General features: G+C 39.6%; 3 protein-coding genes and 1 long non-coding RNA gene across 4 annotated transcripts; 2 read left to right on the plus strand and 2 right to left on the minus strand.

The window, feature by feature from the left end:
* Positions 1-2,016: 2,016 nt before the first annotated feature.
* Positions 2,017-4,823, plus strand: LOC146675467 (uncharacterized). The gene is made up of 3 exons (XR_014910669.1): positions 2,017-2,248; positions 3,374-3,508; positions 4,794-4,823. It is a non-coding gene; the product is annotated as an uncharacterized LOC146675467 (long non-coding RNA).
* A 3,028-nt stretch (positions 4,824-7,851) lies between these two features.
* cfap184 (cilia and flagella associated protein 184) lies at positions 7,852-12,636 on the minus strand. Its single transcript, XM_085400484.1, has 3 exons — positions 11,678-12,636; positions 8,553-8,900; positions 7,852-8,463 (listed from the first exon to the last, which is right to left on the minus strand). The coding sequence occupies exons 1-3, from the start codon at positions 12,398-12,400 to the stop codon at positions 8,149-8,151; spliced, it is 1,386 nt and encodes a 461-aa protein (XP_085256610.1). The 5' UTR covers positions 12,401-12,636; the 3' UTR covers positions 7,852-8,148.
* On the plus strand, positions 12,619-16,747 carry tada2b (transcriptional adaptor 2B). Its single transcript, XM_085400483.1, has 2 exons — positions 12,619-12,904; positions 14,445-16,747. Exons 1-2 carry the CDS (start codon positions 12,635-12,637, stop codon positions 15,654-15,656), a joined length of 1,482 nt encoding a protein of 493 aa, XP_085256609.1. The 5' UTR covers positions 12,619-12,634; the 3' UTR covers positions 15,657-16,747.
* A 3,198-nt stretch (positions 16,748-19,945) lies between these two features.
* grpel1 (GrpE-like 1, mitochondrial) lies at positions 19,946-23,479 on the minus strand. The gene is made up of 4 exons (XM_085400485.1): positions 23,320-23,479; positions 22,187-22,334; positions 21,757-21,838; positions 19,946-21,065 (listed from the first exon to the last, which is right to left on the minus strand). Exons 1-4 carry the CDS (start codon positions 23,385-23,387, stop codon positions 20,719-20,721), a joined length of 645 nt encoding a protein of 214 aa, XP_085256611.1. The 5' UTR covers positions 23,388-23,479; the 3' UTR covers positions 19,946-20,718.
* Between the last annotated feature and the right edge of the window lie 302 nt (positions 23,480-23,781).

Consider the following 23,781-nt stretch of genomic DNA (forward strand, 5'->3'; position numbering starts at 1 on the left):
AGCTGGAATAGAGGTGGGGGAAGAAGAGGTGACATTGGCAGTAGTGAGAGAAGGAGTGTTCTTCCTCGAGAAGAAGCAGAAGCGTTTTTTCTTTTTCTGCTTTTTCTCAAGGATGAGGATCAGCTCCTCGATTGTTTCGGTGTTTTGCTTCTGCAGCTTGTTGCATTTTTTCACCACTTCTTCTTTTTCGGCTTGTTTTTCTTCCAACCTTTCTGTCAGCACTTTAGATGTTACCTCCTGTTTTTGTAGTTTTTCATTTTCTCCTTCCAGCTCAGATGCTTTGAACTTCAGTTTGTTGTAAAGTTCTTGCAGGTTTTGGTTGTTCTTCTCAAACTCCTGGAGAAGAAGTTTTTCTTCTCTCTGCTTACTGACCAGCTGTTCTCTTTCTTGAAGCAGGTCTTGATATTTGTGCAGTGTCTCATTGAACTTTACCTGCAGCATCCTGTCGTTTCCCTCCATGAGCTGGAGTTGGCACTCCATGTCTCCCTGCTTTCTGTCCAGCTGCTCTTTCTCTTGAAGGATTGCTTTATTTTGTCGCAGAGCTTCATCGAGCTTTCCTTGCAAGCTTTCATTTTGTTGCTTGATGCTCTGAAGATTGGAATCCATTTCTTTTTGTTTGCTTTCTTGTTCCCTTTTCTCTTGGAGGAGCTTCTCATTAGCTGTTTGACATCTACTCTTTCAAGGATTTTTGCTGCTTGTTTTTTGCTGGGTCTTTTTGAGTAAAGGTGTAACTACAGCCAGCTTGAAGGCCTGTGGTACATAGCCGATTATTAGAGATAGGTTGATCATATTTAAGATTGAAGAATTAATTAATGGCAGGACTTCTTTGAGCAGTTTTGTAGGAATGGGGTCTAAAAGACACGTTGATGGCTTGGAGGAAGTAATTATTGAAGTTAACTCAGAAAGATCAATTGGAGAAAAAGAGTCTAACTTAACATCAATGGTACTAAGAGTAGCTGTAGATAATATTACATCTGTGGGATGATTATTGGTAATTTTTTCTCTAATGATAAAAATTTTATTTGTGAAGAAGTTCATGAAGTCATTACTAGTTAACGTTAAAGGGATGGTTGGCTCAAAAGAGCTCTGACTTTTTGTCAGCCTGGCTACAGTGCTGAAGAGAAACCTGGGGTTGTTCTTATTTTCTTCAATCAGTGACGAATAGTAAGATGTTCTGGCTTTGGGGAGGGCTTTCTTATAAAGCAGCAAACTATTTCTCCAGGCTAAATGATGATCCTCTAAATTTGTGTTTCCTCTAAAGTCCCGCCCCTGACTATCTCTGATTGGTTTAGACTACGATAGGGTCATAATGTGTGCCTGTTGTTGACCACATGGAGACTTACTTAGTTTCTTTTTAGTCGCACATTTGAAAAATTTGCGACCAAATTGGTCGCACTCTAGAGCCCTGATTATATACTTTTTCTAAAATAAAAGGCTTTGGTTATAAATGGTAAATGGCCTGTATTTGTATAGCGCATTACTTAGTCCCTAAGGACCCCAAAGCGCTTTACACTACATTCAGTCATCCACCAGTTCACACACACATTCACACACTGGTGATGGCTAGCTACATTGTAGCAACAGCTGCCCTGGGGTAAACTGACAGAGGCAAGGCTGCCGGACACTGGCGCCACCGGGCCCTCTGACCACCACCAGTAGGCAACGGGTGGAGTGTCTTGCCCAAAGACACAATGACTGAGACTATCGGAGCCGGGGCTTGAACCGGCAACCTTCCAATTACAAGATGAACTGTCAACTCTTGAACCAACTCTTGGTTGTTATAAACTGCCAGCCACACAAAAAATAATGTATCAACTGATATCCTTCTATCCATGCAGTTGTCAATAGGGTGCGTTATTTAAGCTGCTTTAGCCTGCCCACAGTTGCTGTGCACCTGCATGCCGCTTAGCAATCCACATCTAACTATGTCCTTTATACCAACCCCCGGGCCTCGGACCGGTACCGGTCCATGAGTCGTTTGGTACCGGGCCACGAGAGTTGAGGCTCAGGTGCACTGTAAAAAAAATCCGTAAAAATACAGTACAATCTACTGTATAAACGTGAAGGAATTTTCCGTATTAGTCATTTACAGGTATTTTTCTGTATTTCTCAACTACTGCAATGCATTGTGGGAAAAAGAACCTGAAAAGGAGGGAAAAGTAAGCGCAAGAGCAGCCATTAGGCTTCTTTCAGGCTTCATCTGGATTTTGGATTCTGAAGTTGGAGAAACTGCCTTCAAATTTCTGTGGTAAGTATTAAAACTCATGTTTCGTTTTATTAAAATAATGTTTTTCAAAAGACTCCATGTTTTTATTTAGAAAGAATTGTTAATTTATTTGTTAACTGGTTTCGGCTGTCTCCAGACAAGTCAGGAATATTTTGCTGACTCATTTTTTAAAATAATTGTTATTTAGGTTTAACATGACTTAAGCTTTATGTTAATTAATGTTAAAATAATTTTTACTGTGATACCACCAGTTTTGCCCTTCAGTGGCTGAACCAGTTTTCATAAATATTATAGTTAGCTGTCTGTGTCTCTCTGGGTATTACACAGCTGTGACTGCTAACTAGCTAATTAGCGAAAGTCAGCGATGTGGATAACTGGGAAAGTGAGAACTTCATGGTTCTAGAAATTATTCTAGGACTCTAATAAGTACTGTATCAATACCTGTGTTTTACAGTTGGCTCTACTGTACACTTTAAAGGGTTTCAGGCAAAGTTACACTAACCCTAGTTTAAGCCTCAGACCTTCCTGGCTGACGCTAGCAAATGCTAATGTTAGCCTCTGATTTGGGCTGCTAAAGTAAAGACTTTTAGCTAGCTGACCAGCATAGATTATTTCGGTGGTTAACAGACTGTAGTGGTAAAATTATTGAAAGTATAGTTTCACCTCAGCACATTTACAATTACAGTATGTCTATTTTGTAGCACATAGAAATGTTTAGTTAATATTTACAGACAGACACATTTTCCCTGTAACTGTGTTTTTACTCCAACATTTGTTGAAAATGTAATTTATGAAATGCTGAGCAGCATTTCTTGTATGTGGAATATTTTTGTCACCCCACTGTGCTAGTGTGATTAAATACTAAAAATTATTACTAAAAAAATTCAATAATAAATCAATAATAACTATTTCTTGATTGAACTATAATGTAAGCGCAGTGCTGGTGTGCAGGGGCTCTATATGCCTTGTCTATATCAAGCTTTTAGCCAAATATAAGCAGAGATATTTGTATCTTTCTTAAAAATCCAGATCCTTACAGATTATTTGAGAAATGGATCAACAGCTATCACTACTTGAAGCACTTTAAGTCCTGCAGTGGAAAAATATCCCTTATTTCACCTTTGATCACACACTTTGGTTTTCCAGTGCAGAGCAATGGCCAAGAAAAGGAAAGACTTCCCCGAGTGAAAAAAAAGATGAAGATACAAGCTGGTGATGATCCAGAGCAGCTGGTCTCAGGAAATGAAGAAAAACCCTGATCACCTTCTCTACAAACACAAGGTGAGTTTAATGTTGTGGTTGATTTAGTTTTTCAAGGTATGTATGTTACTTTAATTATAAACTGCTTTTGTTGCAACAGAATGGTGTTATGTGTATGCAACTCTACGCGAATTATAATCCTTTGTAGGGCTGCGTGATATGACCAAAGTCTCATATCCCAATATAAGACGTATCTCTCCTGATAACGATATATATCACAAAATAGTGCATTTTCTGTAAATTCTGTGATTCTCGGGCAACTCGACTTATGTGAAATGTTTTCAGTTGGGCGTCGTGTACCAGGAGTCGAGTGTTTTGACCGATGCATGAAACTATATACATTTTTAGACATGAGTTTAAATGGCCGCCATTTTCTTTCTGAGTATTTATTAGACGGCGTGCTGCAAGGAAAAGCCTGTTCTAACGTTTGAGTCTAAGGATTATTTTGAGCACCTGACGACTCTTTTTTGCTTTTCATTCGTAAACTCTCTCGAAACTCTTTCATGTGATTCTTGTGTAGGTGGTTAAGGAGGTTTGTCGTGTTCGAGTGGTGGTGGGGACCAGTTTGTGGCATAATTTGCATAGTACAGTTTTCTGGGGCGTGTCAGACTTTTCATAACCAAACCATGTCCATGCTACAGAGGTAGCCCCTCATTTAACAATAAGGTCCTCGATTTCTTTTGACTGGTCCTTCTGGTTCTGCCTCATCCTTGCTGGCCATGCTGGTATTCTCTGTGCCTTCATCTGCGTGGTGACTGTAAGCGCCATTTATAGTTACTTGATGTTTTTATTTGAGGTCATTTGTTTGATGCATATTCTGAAATTTTATGTTTGAGAATAATGTATATCATTTCAGTTTAGTTTGAAAAGTCTCAACAGAAACTTGAGCTTTATTGTGAAAGGTTTATGTGGAAAATAAACAAGCGGACGGCGGAGCCACACGATGGTTTTATCCTCATTGTTGGTAACGAAAGTACGCGTAAAAACAGTCACTTGTCCGTCCATAGTGTGGTTATTTTAAGTATAAGAGAAGGAGAGAACTTTAAGAAATAATATAGCAACTACAGTGACCATCAAAACCATGAAAAAAATATTGCCGTAAACAGTTTATTTTGCAACACCACAAAACAAAGAATAGTGTATAATATGAAACGATAGACATTTTTATATCGTAATCTGATATATATCGTCATATCGCACAGCCCTAATCCTTTTTTTGTTTATGTTGTTTATGCTCTAGGTAAAAAAAAATTATAAAAATACAAACTTTTTAAAAATGTCTTGTTGTTTCTCTTTTTTTCCTCAGAATAAATTGCGACTAGTCTCAATGGCTGACTTGGAGGAGCAACACAGCGACACGTTAATCCCGACTGCTGCAGTTCCTGTATGAACTGAGCAACTCTTAAAATCCAAGGAAAAGCTGAGTGTATTTTACTTAAAGCTCAGATGGACCTTGATGTACTAACATGCAGGCTGCATTCAGGACTTTGTCACACTGTTATATGAAGAGCGGTAACAAGACTTTGTAGTAATTTGTCTTACTATTGTCTTATTTGTTGTGATTTAGGGTCTGTGCGCACAAGCAGAGGTTTTTGTTTGTAACTGTAACCTCGTTTTCAGAGCCTTGTCTAACATTTAATGGTCATGAAATATGTCAGACTTTTTCCTCTACTTAACCAGCTTAGAGAATTTGAACACCGTGGAGAAAAAGGTGTGCATTAAGGATTTTGAACTATGATGTTTAAGTGTTGTCACTGCTGAGGATTCGTGGACACAGATCCTTATTCACTATGCTGCTGTTTACAGTTTAACTTTTCATCAGAACAAGCACTTCTAATTGTACTTTGCTCCTCACTGACAAAACAAGTCCCGTAAATACACTTTTATCTTTAAGTTTGGGACAGTAATCTGTCTTAATTTATTATGTGTTGTAGTTATCATATGGGGAAAAGTCCTGTGGTTATCCATCAGTCCTGTTCGAATAAACCCAAAGTTCAGGAACATCTTCTTTAGATCTGTTCAGTTGTATTCATGTGGCACCACTTAAACAGTCAACAAATTTTGACTCAAGTATGTTATATTGTAAGGTAAAGAGCCCAAAGAGTTAATCTCAGACAAATGTTCACACAAATGTGAATTACATTCACTTCATTAATGAAGTGAATGCAATTCAGTAATCAAAGGTGTTTGGCTATAACTGACTACATGTGTATACTGTATCATAAGTGGACAGAGATGGATGTAAACCACACCTTAACCATTTGGCTGAGGCAAAACTACCACAAGGCAGTGATTCTAACTAAAAGGTACTCTGGATATTATTAAATGTGAACATGTCGTTAAATATGACATTTTTTGTTTGTCAGGTGTCCTGTTTGAAGAAAACACTTGGTAGCCACTTGAATGAATGTAAATAAACACATTTACATGAGGGCAACCTGATTTCAAGGAAATAAAAATGCTCAAATTTGAAAGCTTGTGAGTTATTTTGTTCATGTATCAGCTGTTTAGTAGTTTTATGACAAGATGGATGCTGTCATTATATTTAATTATAGTGTTTGAGTTAAGGAGAATAAAAGAATATTTAACATTAATTGTACCAATGTTGTTGTGTACGAAGCACAAATTAATTTAAGTTTTAATTTATGAATTTTTGAGTACATGGTGTACTAGGTTGTAATTGCATAGAAATGTACGTTTAAGGATATAAAGAACTATATTTAATGAGTTACAGTGAAAAGAAGTGCTTGGAAATAGTAATATAAACAGAAATTTCAATTTTTCTATTAACGGAAAATATCAGTTAATGATACAGAAAATATACTGTGAATAAACGGAATTTTCTGTTTTATAGCTGAAGGAAATGTCCGTAAATAGTACAGAGAGTATACTGTAAATCTACAGAATTTTCCGTTTTATCATTTACAGAAAGGTCCGTCAAACCTCCGTAAAAAAACAGAAAATGTACTGGCAGAAAATTACCAGGACATTTTCTGTTTTTCTACGGAATATTTTTTTACAGTGTGTGAAATGTATGGTTTTCAGGGTTTTTATCGGTTTTCAGCGTTATTTTGTTATCGTTTTTATCTTTAACTTGGTTTTCCTGGGTCTTTTCACGTGCGTTATGAATAAATCTTCTGTTTTTCGGTACCGGTACTAGTTTTATTTTGTTGTATTTATCCGCGACACCTTAAAGGCCGGTCCGTGAAAATAATGTCGGGCATAAACCGGTTCGTGGCGCAAAAAAGGTTGGGGACCGCTGCTTTATACACAGTTTCTGCTGTTCCTGATTTAATCATTGTCTTATCTGTGAAGCCTACTCTGTTCTGCACTGGCTCTTGGTGCTGTTTTCCATGCTTCAGGCTCTCAGTGTATGCAGAAAGGGTGGAGAGCTCATGGTTTTTACATGTATATGGAAGGACAAGGAGCTTCCAAACAAATGAAATAAATGTGGTCCTCATTGAAATGTATTTTGTGTTAAGTTACAGTTTTAAGGTTTACCCTATAGAGATGTGCACGTACTGGGATGATTCTATCTTTAAAAAAAAAGACTGACCCAAAGAATGTTCAGTGCCGGAAGATTAAAAGAGTCACCTCAGTGTCCCATCAGCATCATGTAACTCTCGCTGTGACACCAGGTCTTTTACATTAAGTGTAAACTTGCAGTGTTAGAGACTGATTCATCAAAACTCCAGAATCTTCTGAGCTTCTGGGTTTCTAAATATTGGATTTCATACAATTGCTGACAAAGTCTTCTTGTCTTTATAATCCATAAATAAATGTATTGTTATTCCAGTGTTTTTACTTTTAATTTTTCCATGTAATTTTGCACTGTCCGCTGCTGTAATAAAACAAATTTCCCACGCGTGGGACTAATAAAGGTTATCTTATCTTATCTTATGTATACACATAGAGGCTGTGAGACTGACTCATCTTTGTTGTCTATGTTGTATTTTTTTTTAATCGATCATGAATGTTTTGGTTATTTAATTTTATTCCAAGGAAAAACATATAAAAAAAATTTGAACACAAACCTTCTGGCTAGAAAGTCTAACAAAGACATCAAGGTGACATGTAAAAAGTATGAAACTTTGATTCGGCAGAGACTGTTCCAGCTGTGGCAAAGTAGACACTGAGACAGAGAACCAGTCGCTCTCACATCTTCACCTACAGGCAATTCAGGATCACCTAATTATTCCCACACAGAAGCTGAAGCCAGCCGGGAGCTATAAATATACAACCTTCTATTTGTGAGGTGAAAGTATTAACCGCTTTTATGTTTTCTTTGTAAAATTCAATTAAATTAATTTTTTTCTTTTTAAAGCAAGTAAATTTTCATATAAAAATAACAAAAAGTCCACAAAAATGTATCTTTATTTCTATCAATGTTTTTAAGATTGCATTCAACATGTCTGAGTCACCTTATCTAAGATGATAATCTTTTTTGAGAGGATGCATGGAATCCCGACCATGACTTCTTATGCAGATTATGGTTTTCCAAGTTTTACTGCACGCAGGCTTAGTTTACAGTGAGACACTACACTGAATCAAACTGTAAGGGCTAGTGCTCGTTCTCATTCCTGGTAGCTCCTTGTCAGCTAAATGTGTTATTTTCTCATTTTTTCCACAGCTTTTTGAAACCTGAGATAAAGTTTTAGTCATTATTGACTCTTCCACCCGCCACAGCTGAAGAGGATCTCGGCTTCCCGGCACTTCAGATGTTCTAGTTGTTCCTCCAGTTGGTCAGAGGCATTCACAGTATCCTCAAAGTCCTGCAGCAGGACCCTGTTGCCCAGCAGCCCACGCTGCTCCTTCAACCTCAGGTTTTGTCTGTGCAGGCGACTGTTTTCTTGCTTGACCCTGGTTAGGTGGTCCCTCTTCCCAGCCACCACGGCCTCCACCTCAGTCAGTTGCTCTCTCTTCGCCTTGACCTCCATCTGGCACCAGCGCAGCTTCTCCTTTATATGTGACAGGCACTGATACAAGAGGGACAACAAATATCACTGCTATTGCTCATAATGAAAGAAATGAGAAGCAATCTGTATCCATGGATTTGTCAGCATACCTCCAAGCTACTGCTGATCTTCTTCTGCAGCTTTACTGATCCCTCGTGCTGCTTTTCGGCTTGTTTTTTCTGCTCTAGCTTCTCAGCCTGCAGCTGCTCAAACTGGATCTGTATGGGGTCCCTGTCATGTTCCTCCCCACGGCGGAGCTCTGCCTCCAGCTTGCAAATCTTCATATTCAACTTGATGTGCTTCAGCCGCAGTTTGATCAGCTCATCCTGCCGAAGCTGTTCAGCTCGCAGAGACGCCTCCACTTTGGCCCGAGCTGCTTCTTTACCCAGGCGTCTGCTTAGCATCTTCACAGCTGTATCCTGTTTCAGTGCCATCAGTGCTCGCCATTCATCTTCCACCTGAGGATGAAGATGAGACAGTTTTTGAGTGCATTAACAGTTTGCTAAATAATTTTAATAACAGGGCTATATGTACAGTCACTGTATTTTCAGTGTATTTTTTATTAAAATGACAGCAGATTTCTACTTAGTTTCAAATTATATTTAACAAGCGGTCTTTGTGCATCTTCCACAGCTTCCACTGTGTCTGCACAGTTCAGTATGCACTGCACATCCATCCAGCTTCCCTGCAAGTGTGCATGTGTGGCTCACTTGTGCCCATTTTCCCTGCAGAGACTGAGGTATCATATAAAAGCTTTTCCCTTTTTCTAAACATGCAAAAATAATGATAAGAAAATGAATACATAAAAAATGATTTACTGTTTCATGCATGTACTGTGCTAACGTCTGTGTGTCTAGTTCACCCATGTTTGAAGTGAAATTGAAGCCAACAAACACAAACAAACAAATAGATGGATTTCAGGTTCAAATGCAGCTAATCGGACTGCTGAACTGAAATATATCACCTTTTGCCCTTACAGAGCACTGTACTCATTCCATTAAAGTCGTATTTTTGTTGTGGACAGAATTCTCCAACACACACAATTACAAAAATAACACAATTGTAAGTGTTATCAACTTAATTAGGGTTGTAAGTCTTTCAATCATTTTGATCCACAATGACTGGAAACTGGAAAATTTTGCCATATCAAAACTGTGATTTTAAAATCTACTTACTTTTGTTTGTGCTTTTAACATTGAATTCATATTTAAAATTAAGGACAACACTAATGAACAGGAGCCTGTATAGGCTACATTAAAAACAGTCTCAAGAAAAGATAAGTGTGCCCCTGTGAAGACAGAATCAAAGCTGCTCTCTTTTCCTCATTTGTCCGCCTATCTTGCAGATACATTGCAGTGGGTGTTACTGTGAACAGCAAGAACGGGGGCAGAACTGTGCTCATATTTGTGAGCAACTGAAAATGTTTTTGGCTCTTCTTTCTTGTACCTTAAGTACATCAATTTCAGGTGACAAAAGATCATCGATTTAATTAATCCTCTGTTGTTGTAATTTAGGCTCCTTTTTAAATACAGGCTGAGGAATGACTGAAGATTTCAGAAAGAAGCAGCTTTCTCTGCACATCTACTCTCAACAATGGCAGTAAAGTTGTAGCAAATCTAATCTCATGGAAAATAAATGACTTTGATCTCTCGGGACTGTAATAAGTGCAGCTATTGTTCTGTTTGGCCTGTAAGAAGAGGCCTTATGGTGTAGACTGTGAATCATAATTTACATAACAAGTTTCTTCCTAAAAGGTGTTGTGGGTTTGGTGTCCAAACAAAGAAGTGTGAAGCTGTTAAACAAGTCATCAAGTCAGTGATGGAGCCTAAAGTAGGTTCAAAGACATGTAAAATAATGCCTCCATGGCAATCAGCATCAGCGTTTTTTGTTTTTTAATTTTTTTAGGATTTACATTTAAAGTGTAAAATGAAACTCCAGTTCCTGACAGAAACTGTGGCTTTCTTCAGTTAACTAAAGTTTTTTTCTTTTTCTTTTAAATCTACAATGTATTTAGTCACATAAACACTTTATATCACATTGTTGTTATTTTTAAAAGTGGACCTAAATGTGCCTGTTGAAAATGTGTCTTTGCAGAACAGACAGAATCCAGCTTTCTGGAAAATCCAACTTACAAGCAACAGGAGTGAGTGATTAAAGTCTTAGCAATTTTTAGACCACCTGATTGATGAAAGGTTAAAGGTTTCAGTTTTTTACAATCCTTCTGGCTTGTTTAAGGGTTAAGATTCGGAGTCAAGGTTACCTGTGCGTCCTGTCCGATGACAAAAGTTATGCCACAGCAACACCAGTAGAGTCATGAAGGCAGAAGTTATAAAACCCGCTTTAGGGCAGAGTGTGTTTCTTTCCAACTGTCAAGTGCTTGCGACTAAAAAAGCGACTGGACTTCTTTAAGTTTGTTGAAGATGATTCAGCTCTCATTCGATAAGCTTCTTGAGTTCTAAGATCAAAGATGGAGAGTCAGAAGTATTTAAGCCCTTGATTATGTGGCTCACCACATGAGCTAAGGTGTGAAAACGTGTGTGTGTGATATCTGCAGAGGTTTGGATGAAACCATTGGGAGATATTACCTCAAACTATCATGTGGTGCTTGGGAAGGTATCTCAAAAATGGATTATAGATGGCAAACAGTTGGAGTCGTAAGCCACCTCCTCTGTTCAAAGAGGGTTGTTAATAACAGTTGGACACAGATGATTTCTTTCACTCCTCTTTAGAACCAAAATGTAAACAGTAGCATCCTTGAAAGAGTGACCTTTGTCCTTTAGATGCAGATGTATCTAAAGGTTCTGATTGGGGCTTTCAGTAAATTTCCACTAAATTATAGCCAGTATTTGCCCCCTCCAGGCCCAACGCTGGTAACAGAAGTGGGATGCAGATAAAGATTGAGTGGGGAACAATGAAGTGTGAAACAACTACTGATTAGTAAACGACACTTGACCTGTTGAATAGTAGTCGAAAAGGATTCTGTCTGAAAGCATAAAAAAACAGAGACAGAATTTTTAATGAAATCAGACCCATCTGATTTCTTTCAGTTTTTATGAACATTGGAGTTAAACCAAACAACAATAAATCACATCATCTATGACCTACCAGATACCGAGAGAGACTGAAGCTTTAATAGACTGGAAGTTTAATTGTTATTGTGCTACTGCAGATGTGAATATGGGATGTAAAACTGTGCTTTAATGTAAAAAACACAATCCCTTAAAACAACACCAACCTTGCCCAGCTGCTCCTGGGACTGTAGCCTCAGGTCCTCTGCCTGACGCTGGGCTGCCTCTGATTCAGCACGGAGCTGCTGCTTCAGGTCAGTCAGGGTGTTGATGTACCTCTCGTACTCCTGCAGGTGCTCTGACACAGGCTTCTCACCCTCCAGCTGGACACTGTCCCCAGCCTTCTTGAAGTATTGTGCCAGTTTCATCTGCAGCTGGCTGCTGTTATGCCTGGCCTTATCTCGCTCGTTGCACACCTCCTGGAGGAGCTGTCTATATTCTTTGTACTTTATGTTTAGTTTTTGTGCACATGCAGATGTGGCTCCCTCTTTTTCAGCCTCTTCATCTTCGTGGTGTGGAGGGCTGGAGATCTCCGTGTCCTGAGTCTCAGGATGTAGCTTCAGAGCGTCATCGTGGTAAGTGCTGTTCATCTCAGAAACTACACTTTCTTCGTGGCACAGTGGCTGTTCTTTGACTTTAATCATCACATCAAACTCAGTGCAGAGCTCATCTTCACTTTTGGCTTCTGGTTCAAAAGTGGCGGCCTCTTCAGTAGAGAACTCTTCTGTGACTTTCCCGCTGTCACAGTGCTTTTCTTCAGGGTCTGATGTGGGCATTTCAGCTGAGACTGCTTCATTTTTATCCCCACTAACAGTAATAAAATTCTCCTCTGTGTCTCTGTCACTGTGAATTCTTACCTTATTTTCTCCCTCTCCCGCCTCTTTGTCCATTTTTAATAATATTTACTTTGTATACAGAGGTAAGGCTCGTGCAGTTCTGTGGTCAATGAAACTGTTCGTTTTGTTTCGGTTGTCCTGGAAACTAAGCAGAAGAGCCAATCACAGGAGCCCTGACCCATTCTCATTAATATTTATAAGCAGGATGTGAGTAGCTCGCGCTGCGAGGCTCGCTGTACGCAGGCGCGAAGGTTTGCCTCCAACAACAAGAAGCAGACGCCAGGCAAGATGGCCGACTTGGGGAAGAAGTACTGCGTTAACTGCCTTGCAGATGTTACAAACCTGCGGCTTCGCTGCACCGAGTGCCCTGATATCGAGCTGTGCCCAGAGTGCTTCTCAGCGGGCGCCGAAATCGGTAATCACCGGAGATGGCACGGCTACCAGCAGGTCGACGGCGGTCGGTTCTCTCTCTGGGGTACAGAGGCAGAAGGAGGGTGGACCAGCAGGGAAGAGCAGTCGCTACTCGATGCTATCGAGCAGTATGGATTTGGAAACTGGGTACATCACTTTTTAAGTTATTTTTCTGACCTTTAGAGCTTTCTATACAAACTCATAGGAGTTGCGTTGTGTCTAGTGCTTAGAAAAGAAAAGAAAAAACAAGAGCAGTGGGCTTGTAGCGGTAATATAAGAATAACGCTAATGACCTTTAAGATAAAAAAAAGATTTTTTTTCTTCTTATTTTCGTTGTTATCGTTTTACATAATTTTCGAGACGTTAAAAACAGAAGAAAAGCCTGAATAAAATAGATTTGAGAATAGTGTTACAATTTACTTTAAGAAACGTGGAATGTCAACAACACGTCGCATAAAAAGGAAAAATAATCGTAATTATCACTCAATAATTGTATTGCTCCGAGTCACAAAACAACAAGGGGCAAAACAGGAAGCAAATAAGTAAGGAAAAACTATATTGTTATGTAGTAAGTAGTAATTAACTCCTTATTAACTGAAACCTAACCTGAAACTTGTGTTACAATGCAGCATATTAAAGAAACATGTAAAGTGTATCAACCTCTGAATTAAATGTGTACCAAAGACCAACTATTTTGATATCGGACTAATGGAATATACACAAATGTTACATTTTTTCCATAATATCCCACGAATCCTTGAGTCACAGTGCTTTTTAGTGCCTACTCTATTAGCACAAAAAAAAAGAAAACAGCACAAGAAAGACCACAGAGATGCTTGTGGATGTAGTGATGGAGGGTATGCAGAGGGTTGGTGTGACTATAGGGAGAGGGGGAGATGGAGGCGGAAGATCTGCTTTAGCGCCCCCTGAAACAAAGTCAGAAGACAAGGAAAGGGAAAATAAAGAATAGTTCTGTGTAAACACAAAAAGCAAAGTAATGTAACTGTAATTAAATCTCATTTTTCATAATGCAAAAGCGTATCAATCTATTTTGTTATCAACTTATCCATCTCAAGGTCAGGAGAGGGTTGAAGCCTATCCCAGGGGTCAAAGGGCCAAAAACCAAGGCTAACATTTAAGAGTGGAATAGTGTCACGAAAGGTTTGCTGGACATGTTACAGATATGCAGTTATCTTGTTGTACAAACCAACCACCACCAAGTGATGTTTAATTTACTCAAGTGTAAAATCAGAAAAAATGCACAGACATCTGTTAATGTACAGACTCCTCTTAAGTATATGTGGACCAGTTACACTTCACCTCCAAAGCCCCATTTACAGTCAATTACAAAGTGCATGTGGCTTATGTGTAGCATATTAGAATATTTGTCTGTGTAAAATAAATTATATTAAGTTTGACTTACTTGGAAGTTTTTAGATAAAATTATGCACCCCTATAATGCATCAGAAAATGTACATTTTCAAATATTTCATGGTGAAATAACCCAAAATTGAAAAGCAGAAAATATGAATATTTAAATATCAATGATGAGCATTCTAAACCATTTTCTCTTGAACAGCTAAACAGATTGTTTGAGCATCACTTTTTCATCTTCTAGTATAACATAGAAAAAATATAATGGTGTAGGTGTCCTCTTAGTAACAACTTCCTTTTTGTGACCTTTCAGGAGGACATGGCCGATCATGTTGGAGCATCCCGGACTCCTCAGGAAGTTATGGAACATTATGTCACCATGTACATCCATGGAAACCTGGGGAAGGCCTGTATCCCTGACAGTATTCCAAACCGGGTGACCGACCACACCTGCCCGAGCGGAGGGCCCCTGTCGCCCAGCCTGACCACTCCGCTCCCTCCGCTGGATATCAGCTTGGTGGAGCAACAGCAGCTGGGCTACATGCCACTACGTGACGACTATGAGATTGAGTATGACCAGGACGCGGAGAAGCTCATCAGTGGACTGTGTGTCAACTACGATGATGAGGACGTGGAAATTGAAATGAAGCGCGCCCATGTGGACATGTATGTGCGTAAGCTCAGAGAACGCCAGCGGCGTAAGAACATCGCTCGTGACTACAACCTGGTGCCTTCATTTTTGGGCCGAGATAAGAAGGACAAGGAGAAGGACAAAACAGGGATGTTGGGAGTCGTAGGAAGTGCAGCTGGCGTGAGTGGGACAGGGGCTGGTGGTGGTGCAGTCGGATCAGGATCCATGACGGCATCGGGAGCAGGTCCTCTCCCAAGTACACCTAAAAGAAAAATCACCAAGGAAGAGAAGGAGCAGCGGGTGAGGCTGCGAGCGCTTTGCCAGTTCATGGCCCATCGGGAGTTTGAAGAGTTCTTTGAGAACATGCATAAAGAGCGAGTGCTGAGGGCCAAGGTGCGCGAGCTCCAGCGCTACCGCCGAAACGGCATCACACGCCTGGAGGAGTCTGCGGAATACGAAGCAGCACGCCACAAACGGGAGAAACGCAAGGAGAACAAAAGTGTGGTCACCTCAAAGCGGGGCAGCTCGGGAGGAGGAGGGCTTGGTTCTGGGATGGGGCTCGGGGGTGGAGCTGGAGGAGGAGGAGGCGTTGCTGGAGGACTAGGGGTTGGAGGTGGGATCAAAGAAGAGGGCAAAGATGGTGAGTTCGCTGCCATTGAGAATCTGACAGGCTTCGAGCTGCTGTCAGACAGGGAGAAGGTGCTGTGCAACTCTCTCAACCTCAGCCCGGCACGCTACCTGACTGTCAAAACCATCATCATCAAAGATCACCTGCAGAAAAGGCAGGGCATTCCCGCCAAGAGCCGAATGCCCAGCTACCTGGATAAGGTTCTTAAGAAGCGCATTCTCACCTTCCTCACAGAAAGTGGCTGGATATCCCGAGACACCTCTTAGCAGTCCATCGTTGCTCAGGAAATTATAAACAGATAAGCTATAAGCGCTGGAGGCAGGAAAAACTACTGGTTTTCACCATTTTTTTTTTCAGGAGTGACCTTGTAAATATGTACATTGAAAAGAAATAAGATGCCCAACTGGAGAAAAAAATATTTTCATATAAGGGCAAGGAACAAAACTGCCTATATTTTTGCATTAGGAAAGGAACAGGGGATTAATACAGCTGTGTGGGTTACAGTACTTTCTATTCTAAATATTTTGACAAAATAATAACTGCAGTGTTAACACTTGCAGGTATTACAGAGCTGTTTTGGTGTTGTTACAGCAGGTACACTGAAGGTAGAAATAATGTAATGAATGCAACTGGCGACAGGACAAACAACCTTCATGCTGAAAAGAAAAGTAAATAACAAAATTGGATTTGATGATAAACTCTTATCCCATTGGTGGCTGCAAAATAAGGTGATTGGGGAAAAAACACAAAGAAAAAAGCTCCAAAAACCAGGGTTTGCCCATAACCTGGCTGGTTTTAGCGCAAACTTAATTAGATAGCCTAATATTAGTTAGAGCGGGCTCGCTGAAGTTTACAGTCATTATCGGCCTATCAGAGTTTGCAGTTTGCACCAAATGCCGAGTACAATAATGAATACAAAAAAGATGAGTTTCCACAGGTCCCTTCGACTTCATTCCTACCCATACCTTTCGGTGGATGTCATTGCTAGCCTATCACTGCTTACTTAGATTAGCTAGAGCTTGACCTGCTGCAGGTGGCTGATTGCTGTATATCTTCCCCCAAATTTATTTTACCAAATATCGATGCAGAAATTTAATTTAGAGTTTTTGCAGGAGAGTGTGCTCCAACATCCATTCCATACAATACTCCCAGTACATGTAGCAGAGTAGAAACTAGTTTGAGAAATACATTGCTGGATAATTAAAGCGAAGCAAAACAAAAAACGACACCCGTTATTGTCCCTTTTGTAATGTAACTAACATAAAGAATTTATATGTGTATATTTATATTAAACAAATATTGACCAGTATATCAATATTGGAATCTTTTCTTATTCCTAAACATGACCCTTAAAAATCCACTAAGGCTAATATCAGCAGTGTCACCGCAGGTTTGAAAAAAATGACAAGAAATGCCAAAGAAGAGATCATAGTCAACGCCAGTCACACTCTGTCCACCAGAGGGCACTGCCAGGCTTATTTTTAACCTGTAAAAAGTCCAACTCAGAATGTATTTTTGTTTGATAGCTAATTTAAAAAGATCCTGTTTAAATATTTTTTTTAAACAAATTTAAGTTAAAATTATGTATGGCTTACATTTGTTTTAAAGCCCCTAAAGTCTCAGCGTGAAGTATTTTCTATATTTAAAAAGAATATTTTCATTCAACCTTCTATGTTGTAGAAAAGGTAAGTGGAGCGATTTGATTGACTGCGTCAGCAACCCACCAATAACTGTTGTATTCCTTTTAGTTTGTCCTGAGGAAAGTGTGGGTTCAGCTTTAAAACTTTAAATATTTTACAGTCCACGTGCTGTACTACAGATGATAGGACTTTAAAAGTACAAGACTGCTGTTTACCGAGTGAGTACACAGAGCTAATACATCATCACAACGTTGCAACTTAAGGTTTAAGGTTCAATAGTCTTATAGCTGACCACATTTACAGCTGCCCAACAAGGCTGATGTGCAGCCTATCAATATGCTTTCACTTCACTTTTTACATTGGCTAAAAGTAGAAGCATAACAGTGGCACTGTGTGGCATTATTTTCTTTTGTATTACGTTTTTTGGCGACCCAAGCTGAAAATTAGTTGTCTCACAGCTGAAGCAGGAGTACGTTTAAAAACAAAAGAATTAGAAGGACAAGAGGTAGTGTGGGTGTTACCTGTGCTGGAAAATGTCTAGATTCACATTCTCTTCTTTTCTTTGTCTGTAGCTGACTAAAATTTAGCTTCCTGGATGGAGCGGGGAAAGTCATGCAGGGCATTGTTTTTGTAGTGTCGCTTTAAACGTGGAGCGTTGCGTTGTTTTGTTTATTACAATGTAGCGTCTAAGATTGTAAGGTTCCGGTCTAAGCTTGAGGATCATTTGTGCAGGGTGTTAAATTTCACTTACATGTTAACAACATTCGTGGCCAAAGGAGCTTCATTATGCTAAATGCTACAGCTGATTTTTTTGATTGTCAACAAAGTCTTATGAAAAGACCCTGACAATCAGTCAGTGTATCACACAAATAGTGTGTCTGTTGCACTGATGAGTACAAACAGTCCAACGTACATTGTCCGCCTGTAACCAGCTAGAGTACCAAATGTGTATCGATCTGCAGCAGGAAATAGTCCCTCTTATTTAAAGTATGCAGAAAACACTGAAAATTTTTCATTCAAGCAGATTTCTTTAGGTCATGGATATTGTTTTCGGGTCCACTCCTGTACATTGTTGTAACCCTTAGCTAACATGTTCCTACTGGATTTGAATGTGTTCATTGGCTGTAGTGGGTTTCCAGAAGATGCTGGTTGAACGTTAGATGAGTGTTCTGTTGATTTTGCAAAATGATATAATAAGCATTTTTCAGAGCCTCTGGCCCAGAATGTTTTTCGAAGGTGATGCTGAAACCAACTGGTCATTTTTCTTTAATTGTCACTTTTTCTTTTTTTCAGGTTTGCACGTGCAACTAACTGTTCTAGATTGTTCCAAAATGGTGTGTTTTGATATTAAAGTCTCCATCGAAAATGTGGAAACTGAAGAATTTTTGTTCTCATTGGGGAAAATACTTTTTGTAAGGGGGATTTGCTGACTTTACATTACCAAATGTAAATATCTTTATAAGATAAATTTTAGGGGAGGGGAGAACTATGCTGACCTGTGAAATGTACAGTATTTTATGTCATGAAATTTTTATAGCTTTTTGTAATTAAAAAAAAAAAGTTTTTGGAATCGCAAAGAAGAAGAGGTTTTGGTTCTAGTCGTGGCATGCTGTCGAGCTGTCCTAAATCTTGTTGCCCGTCTCATTATGTTGAGTTGTTTTGCTGTTCTGTTACTTTGTTGTTGAAAATGACAAAGTATCTGTGGAGATGTATTAAAAGTGCAAATACTTTATCATTCTAAGTGGTCGTGTTTCAGTGTAAATGTGATCTTTCAAAAACTAGCACAAAATGCCAGAATTGTTTGAGTCACAAAGAGAGGGTTTGTTACTTGTATAGCTGACCGAACGTCCACACCAGGGCAGAATATAAATGAGGTGACAGAAGTTTCAATGATCCCTTTCACTGGAAAAGGAGACTTGATATGAGAAAGCAAGAATAGAATGGACAACTGTAGTAACGTGTCAACCACGCAATAAAAAATGTAAGAATTAAAACTAAACGCGCTATATAAATGCAATCCATTATTAATATTATTATTAAACTGAAAAGGAAGAAAAATAAGTTTCTTAAGGAAATTTTTTTTTATTTTTTACTGTAATCATCCTGTCCTGCAGATTTTAGATGTGTACTTCATCCAACACAGCTGATTTAAATGACTAAATGACCTCCTCAACATGTCTTGAAGTCCTCCAGAGGCCTGGTAATGAACTAATCATTTGATTCAGGTGTGTTGACCCAGGGTGAGATGTAAAACCTGCAGGACAGCAGCCTTTGAGGCCTGGAGTTGGATACCCCTGCCCTAGGGCATTCCCATTCTGGTGATCTGAAAATGTACACACAATGAGAAAAAGGGTGGCTCTGACTCAGAAGCTGGGGAAGACTGTCATTCCCACAATGAAGCACATCTTGCTATGTCTGCATACATGATGTTTATTTTGCACATTTAAAAAAAATGAAGTGATATTTAATCATATGAGAAATTAGCAGCTGAAACCTTGAATTTTGTAACTAAAGTAAGTCACAAGCATGACTTCTTTACAGTGCTTTGTGGAACCAGAACTTCCCCCTGCTGGCCACGGGAAACAAAGCTTTAAGGGACTTCCACAGTGACCTACTTTTCAGATCTGGGAAGCATATACATCTTTTAGTTAGTTTATGGAACAAATAAAAGTACAGACAGCTTTACAAGCTTACTCTGGTATTAAAGAAACCTAAGGTCAGTTCTGGAGTTATAAATGCATTAGATATTAGAATGGACACAACTGCTAATTATATCCTTGAGAGAAAATAATAATAATTAATTAATTACAGATGTAAACTGATTAGGGACTCTGAACTGGTTGCATGAGCTACCTGCACCTTTCATTAAAATGCAGTCCATTAAAGATGTGTGTAAAAGCCAAACACTACCACAATAAGGATTTCAAAATTGACCAGTTTATTTGGATGCAATGACAATTTGGACAAAAAGGTCCATATACAGAATTCTTCTACTGGACAGATAAAGCTCTCACATCACAGTCCACCACAACTCTGGGAGAGATGTTACACTGGCTGAAGTTGGCTTACCCCACCTGATCACATCCACAATACCAGGATTACTTTAACAGGGCTGATAGAAAGCTGCTATCAGCACAGTGCAAATGTCAACCTTCCTATCATTTCCTGTTGTGCTGTTCTTTCACTTTCTCACAAAATGAAATTAATTATTATTCTAATATATGGTTATTAATATGAGCATTTTACAATGAAGTCTGGAATGATAACAACATTAACCACTTTGTGAACATATTTTATACCTCATCTCTGCCCAAAAAGTCTTGCAAGCAGGGGTTCACGATCTCACTTCATACTTTTTCTTATCATTTATAGTTCTGAGAACTATGTATATGAATACCTGTCCTTGTTTCCTTGATCAAAAGACAAAGATCACAACTTGCATGACTAATGAAGAAAAAAAAAAATCCTGTGCGATACATGGTGTATCTGTTAAAAACTGTTGGACACTGTCCAGATACAAAGTTCAGCTGGGCTCCCCTTCTCTTTGAGGCACCTTAGGAAGGGGAAGTGTGGACAGACGTGAGAAGATGATGGTAGGGTGCCTTGAGCAGTCTGCTGAGCCTGAGGTCAACCAACAGTCAGGAAAGAAATACTAATCCCGCTCTGTTACAGACTTACAGTGTCAGTTCTAGAGAGCTTTGGCTACACCCACCAAAGCTGGTCTGAGGGTACGACCATGAAGCTTGTAGCCCACTTTGGTCACTACAGCAACAGTGCCAGGCTCTTTACCCTCGACAGGGGCGTGGAATAGGGCCTCATGCTCATAGGGGTCAAATTTCTGGCCATCTGGGTTGAGCTTGATGAGGCCGTGCTTGGTGAACACCTTCTGGATCTGGACCTCGGTCATCACCAGGCCGTCGTACAGGTTCTTCAGGTGAGGGTTCTGGCTTGTCACCTCCTCCTTGGGCACGCTCTCTGTGGCCTTCTCTAAAATGTCTGCAACTTCCAGCAGGTCCTTGCAGAAGCTCTGGATCCCTAAGTGAGGGTAAGATGTTGGATAATTATTCAGGTTACACCTTCAATTATATTGCATTTTTCTATCAACAATCAACTCTAACCTTGTATCATTTTTAAACTACTCAGCATTTTCTTGAGTCATTTTGAGTATAACCTAGCAACATATACCAAAGTCTAAAAGATATGATGTCACTATACAAAAACAACTGGATTAAACCACATAAGAAAATCCTTTTTCTAACAAGGCTAAAGTTGACCTCTTCTGACATCTTGTGGTAGGAACATGCAACAGCAAATCATTTTAGCCTTACAACCTAACAGTGCATCATGTGCACCTGTTTACTCACCGCATTGCACATTGATGGTTTATACTAGTGATAAGGGTGTAAATAGGTGCTGCAGTGATGACTGATAAGAATCTCCATTTAGACAAAACCTCCACATCAGCATTGGTGAAGGAAGAGAAGTTGTCAAAACCAGAAGCAGAGAAATCCCTTTTTCCGCTCATAGAAAGTCTCAAACTATTGCTATGTTCATGTGCTCATGTCTTCAACCTGGCTGCAACAGCAGCAACAAAGTGTGTGAGGTTACAAAAACCAAAGCCAAAGGGTATTGAACCAGCTGAAACGACATCGAGGCAGTGGCTTGCACCAACAGATCCAGCGTCCACAGGTGCAAACTCAAAGCCTAAATGGAAACAAGCCCTTACCATATAATTTAGCGTCCTCTATCATCTTCTGAGTTCTCGTCCTGAGGTTCTCTGTGTCTGCCAATGCCCTCTTGTACTTTTCCTGGAAACAAAGGTGGAAACAAACTGCTGATTAAAAACTGCACTTACATTTGTTAAGCCCCTTTATAAAGGCTATAATGTTCTATCACTAAGACTAAAACTCATTTGAACTCAAAAGGGCCAAATACTTTAATCACATGCCCACTGGAGAATCCAAGCCTTTTATTTTGAGTGATAGATTATAAATGTATGTGCTGCTCTGTGAAGAACAGTAACTTCACAAAGAACAGCTAACTTGACAAAAGCTGAAGTACAGAAAAAGGTATCGACATGGTAATGTTTATACCAGGTCAGTGTAACTTTGGTAACCACTGAACTGGAGGCTGATCTGCAGCCCACACTGACTTACTGTCATGTCCTTGAGCTGATCCTCCAGCTGGGTTTTCTCCTCCATTAGGGATTTCTCTGTTGGGCTTGGTTCTGGCTTCTCAGCCTCCTCCTCTGACCCGTGGCCATTCTTCTGCTGGGTGGCCATGCACAACAATCGTGGAGACCCCCTGGGTGGCAAGGACACTTAAATTTTAGCAAGATTTACACCATATATGCACCACAGAGACTTTATTGGACGTGGCCAAAGCACTTTGATGTACAGTGCTAAAATATTTCTTAGTCCATAACTTGTGTTACTCTAAGCACTTTGATAACAGAAACCTGAAAAAGAGCTAATACAAATGTTTCCTCATAGCATACAAGGGTGTGAAAATGACACATTCAGTGTCCCCATATGAACACAATTTTAATATTCTTCAGCAAGCCATTTAAAGTCATTGTATAGGTGTACTAAATACATAAGACATTAAATATCAATTCAACTGGTAGAGGATCAACTTAGAATTTCTGCCACTCAATGATAAATGCCTAGTATATCATATATGTCAGCCTTATTTTGTTAAACTCATTGCAACAGCCCATTTCGCGGGATATGTGCATCTTTCTCTAGCCACGAGGAAAGTTTGGAGACCTGACGCTAATCTTGACATTACATTATTTAATGTAACACGAAGTTATAGTTACACAAGAGGGGCTTGTGTAAGGAAGGTATCTACATATATGAAATTAGTTTGGTCCATACGCATTTCGTCAAGTCCCACATAGAAACACAGAAGACGGTGTAGTACATTAAAGAGATCAAATAAATACAACTTTAAAAATCCCACGTCCACAACAGCGTGTGTAACAGACCCCTGGATATTTACTGTAGCATGGACTACTTTCAGGATACGTCAGGTTATGTCATCATCCTCCAGTTTCTAGGGATTACACACCTATACGGTGATTGGGCTTCAGTTTGACCCACTATATTACCAAACATACGTATTTAAGCGTTTCTTTGATCTGGATTTTCACGTTAATGATAACTGTGGGGACTATTTAACCCTACAAAAGCTAACTCTGCTAGCCATCACCTGACCAATGAAAGCCTGTCGTTACTGTAAAAACGCCCATGTTAGGGGACGTAACTCACCAATAAATACTCCTTACCTTGTTAGCGCAGGCGAAGCTACAAAAGAGTAGCTCTGTCTAACTGCTCGTACACACCAGCTCGCCATTTTCAGAATAATTAGCTGTGCAGTTCAAACCTCCTTGTAAAACACGCTGACGGGACGTACAACCCTGCTGTCAGCAGCGTGGAATTCGCACCAATCACTGACAAGTAAAAAGACCCACTCTCGCAGATGGCCAATCGTGTTTATTAAAGCGTTTGACGACATAATATAGTTCGGTTGAGTTGAAGTTAAAGGTGAAAAATGCATAGGAGAGCAAGGACAGTTTTTTTTAAACCCCTATCAAACAGAAGGTTACTCATCGCTTGGTTATTCAACCGTAACCGTTTAAGTAGCAAACACAGTCGTATATTTTATTTATTTTGTAGTGTATAAAACGCGATTGAATTAGTAGTAGTGGTAGTAGTAGTATCAGAATCAAATAGTACAACACGGCAGA

Source organism: Rhamphochromis longiceps, linkage group LG3, assembly GCF_057381845.1.
Source record: "Rhamphochromis longiceps isolate RC_006_pf linkage group LG3, R_longiceps_female_GT1.1, whole genome shotgun sequence".
Lineage (NCBI taxonomy): Eukaryota > Metazoa > Chordata > Actinopteri > Cichliformes > Cichlidae > Rhamphochromis > Rhamphochromis longiceps.

What these genes read in the sequence shown, in the direction of transcription:
- cfap184 (XM_085400484.1), bottom strand. Translation starts at nt 12,400, where the DNA reads ATGGACAAAGAGGCGGGAGAGGGAGAAAATAAGGTAAGAATTCACAGT. An exon ending in CCCAGGAGCAGCTGGGCAAG is followed by an intron (nt 8,901 to 11,677) that starts GTTGGTGTTGTT and finishes CTTCATCCTCAG; the next exon opens with GTGGAAGATGAATGGCGAGC. An exon ending in AGATCAGCAGTAGCTTGGAG is followed by an intron (nt 8,464 to 8,552) that starts GTATGCTGACAA and finishes CTCTTGTATCAG; the next exon opens with TGCCTGTCACATATAAAGGA.
- tada2b (XM_085400483.1), top strand. Translation starts at nt 12,635, where the DNA reads ATGGCCGACTTGGGGAAGAAGTACTGCGTTAACTGCCTTGCAGATGTT. An exon ending in AGTATGGATTTGGAAACTGG is followed by an intron (nt 12,905 to 14,444) that starts GTACATCACTTT and finishes GTGACCTTTCAG; the next exon opens with GAGGACATGGCCGATCATGT.
- grpel1 (XM_085400485.1), bottom strand. Translation starts at nt 23,387, where the DNA reads ATGGCGAGCTGGTGTGTACGAGCAGTTAGACAGAGCTACTCTTTTGTA. An exon ending in GCTTCGCCTGCGCTAACAAG is followed by an intron (nt 22,335 to 23,319) that starts GTAAGGAGTATT and finishes CTTGCCACCCAG; the next exon opens with GGGGTCTCCACGATTGTTGT. An exon ending in ATCAGCTCAAGGACATGACA is followed by an intron (nt 21,839 to 22,186) that starts GTAAGTCAGTGT and finishes CTTTGTTTCCAG; the next exon opens with GAAAAGTACAAGAGGGCATT.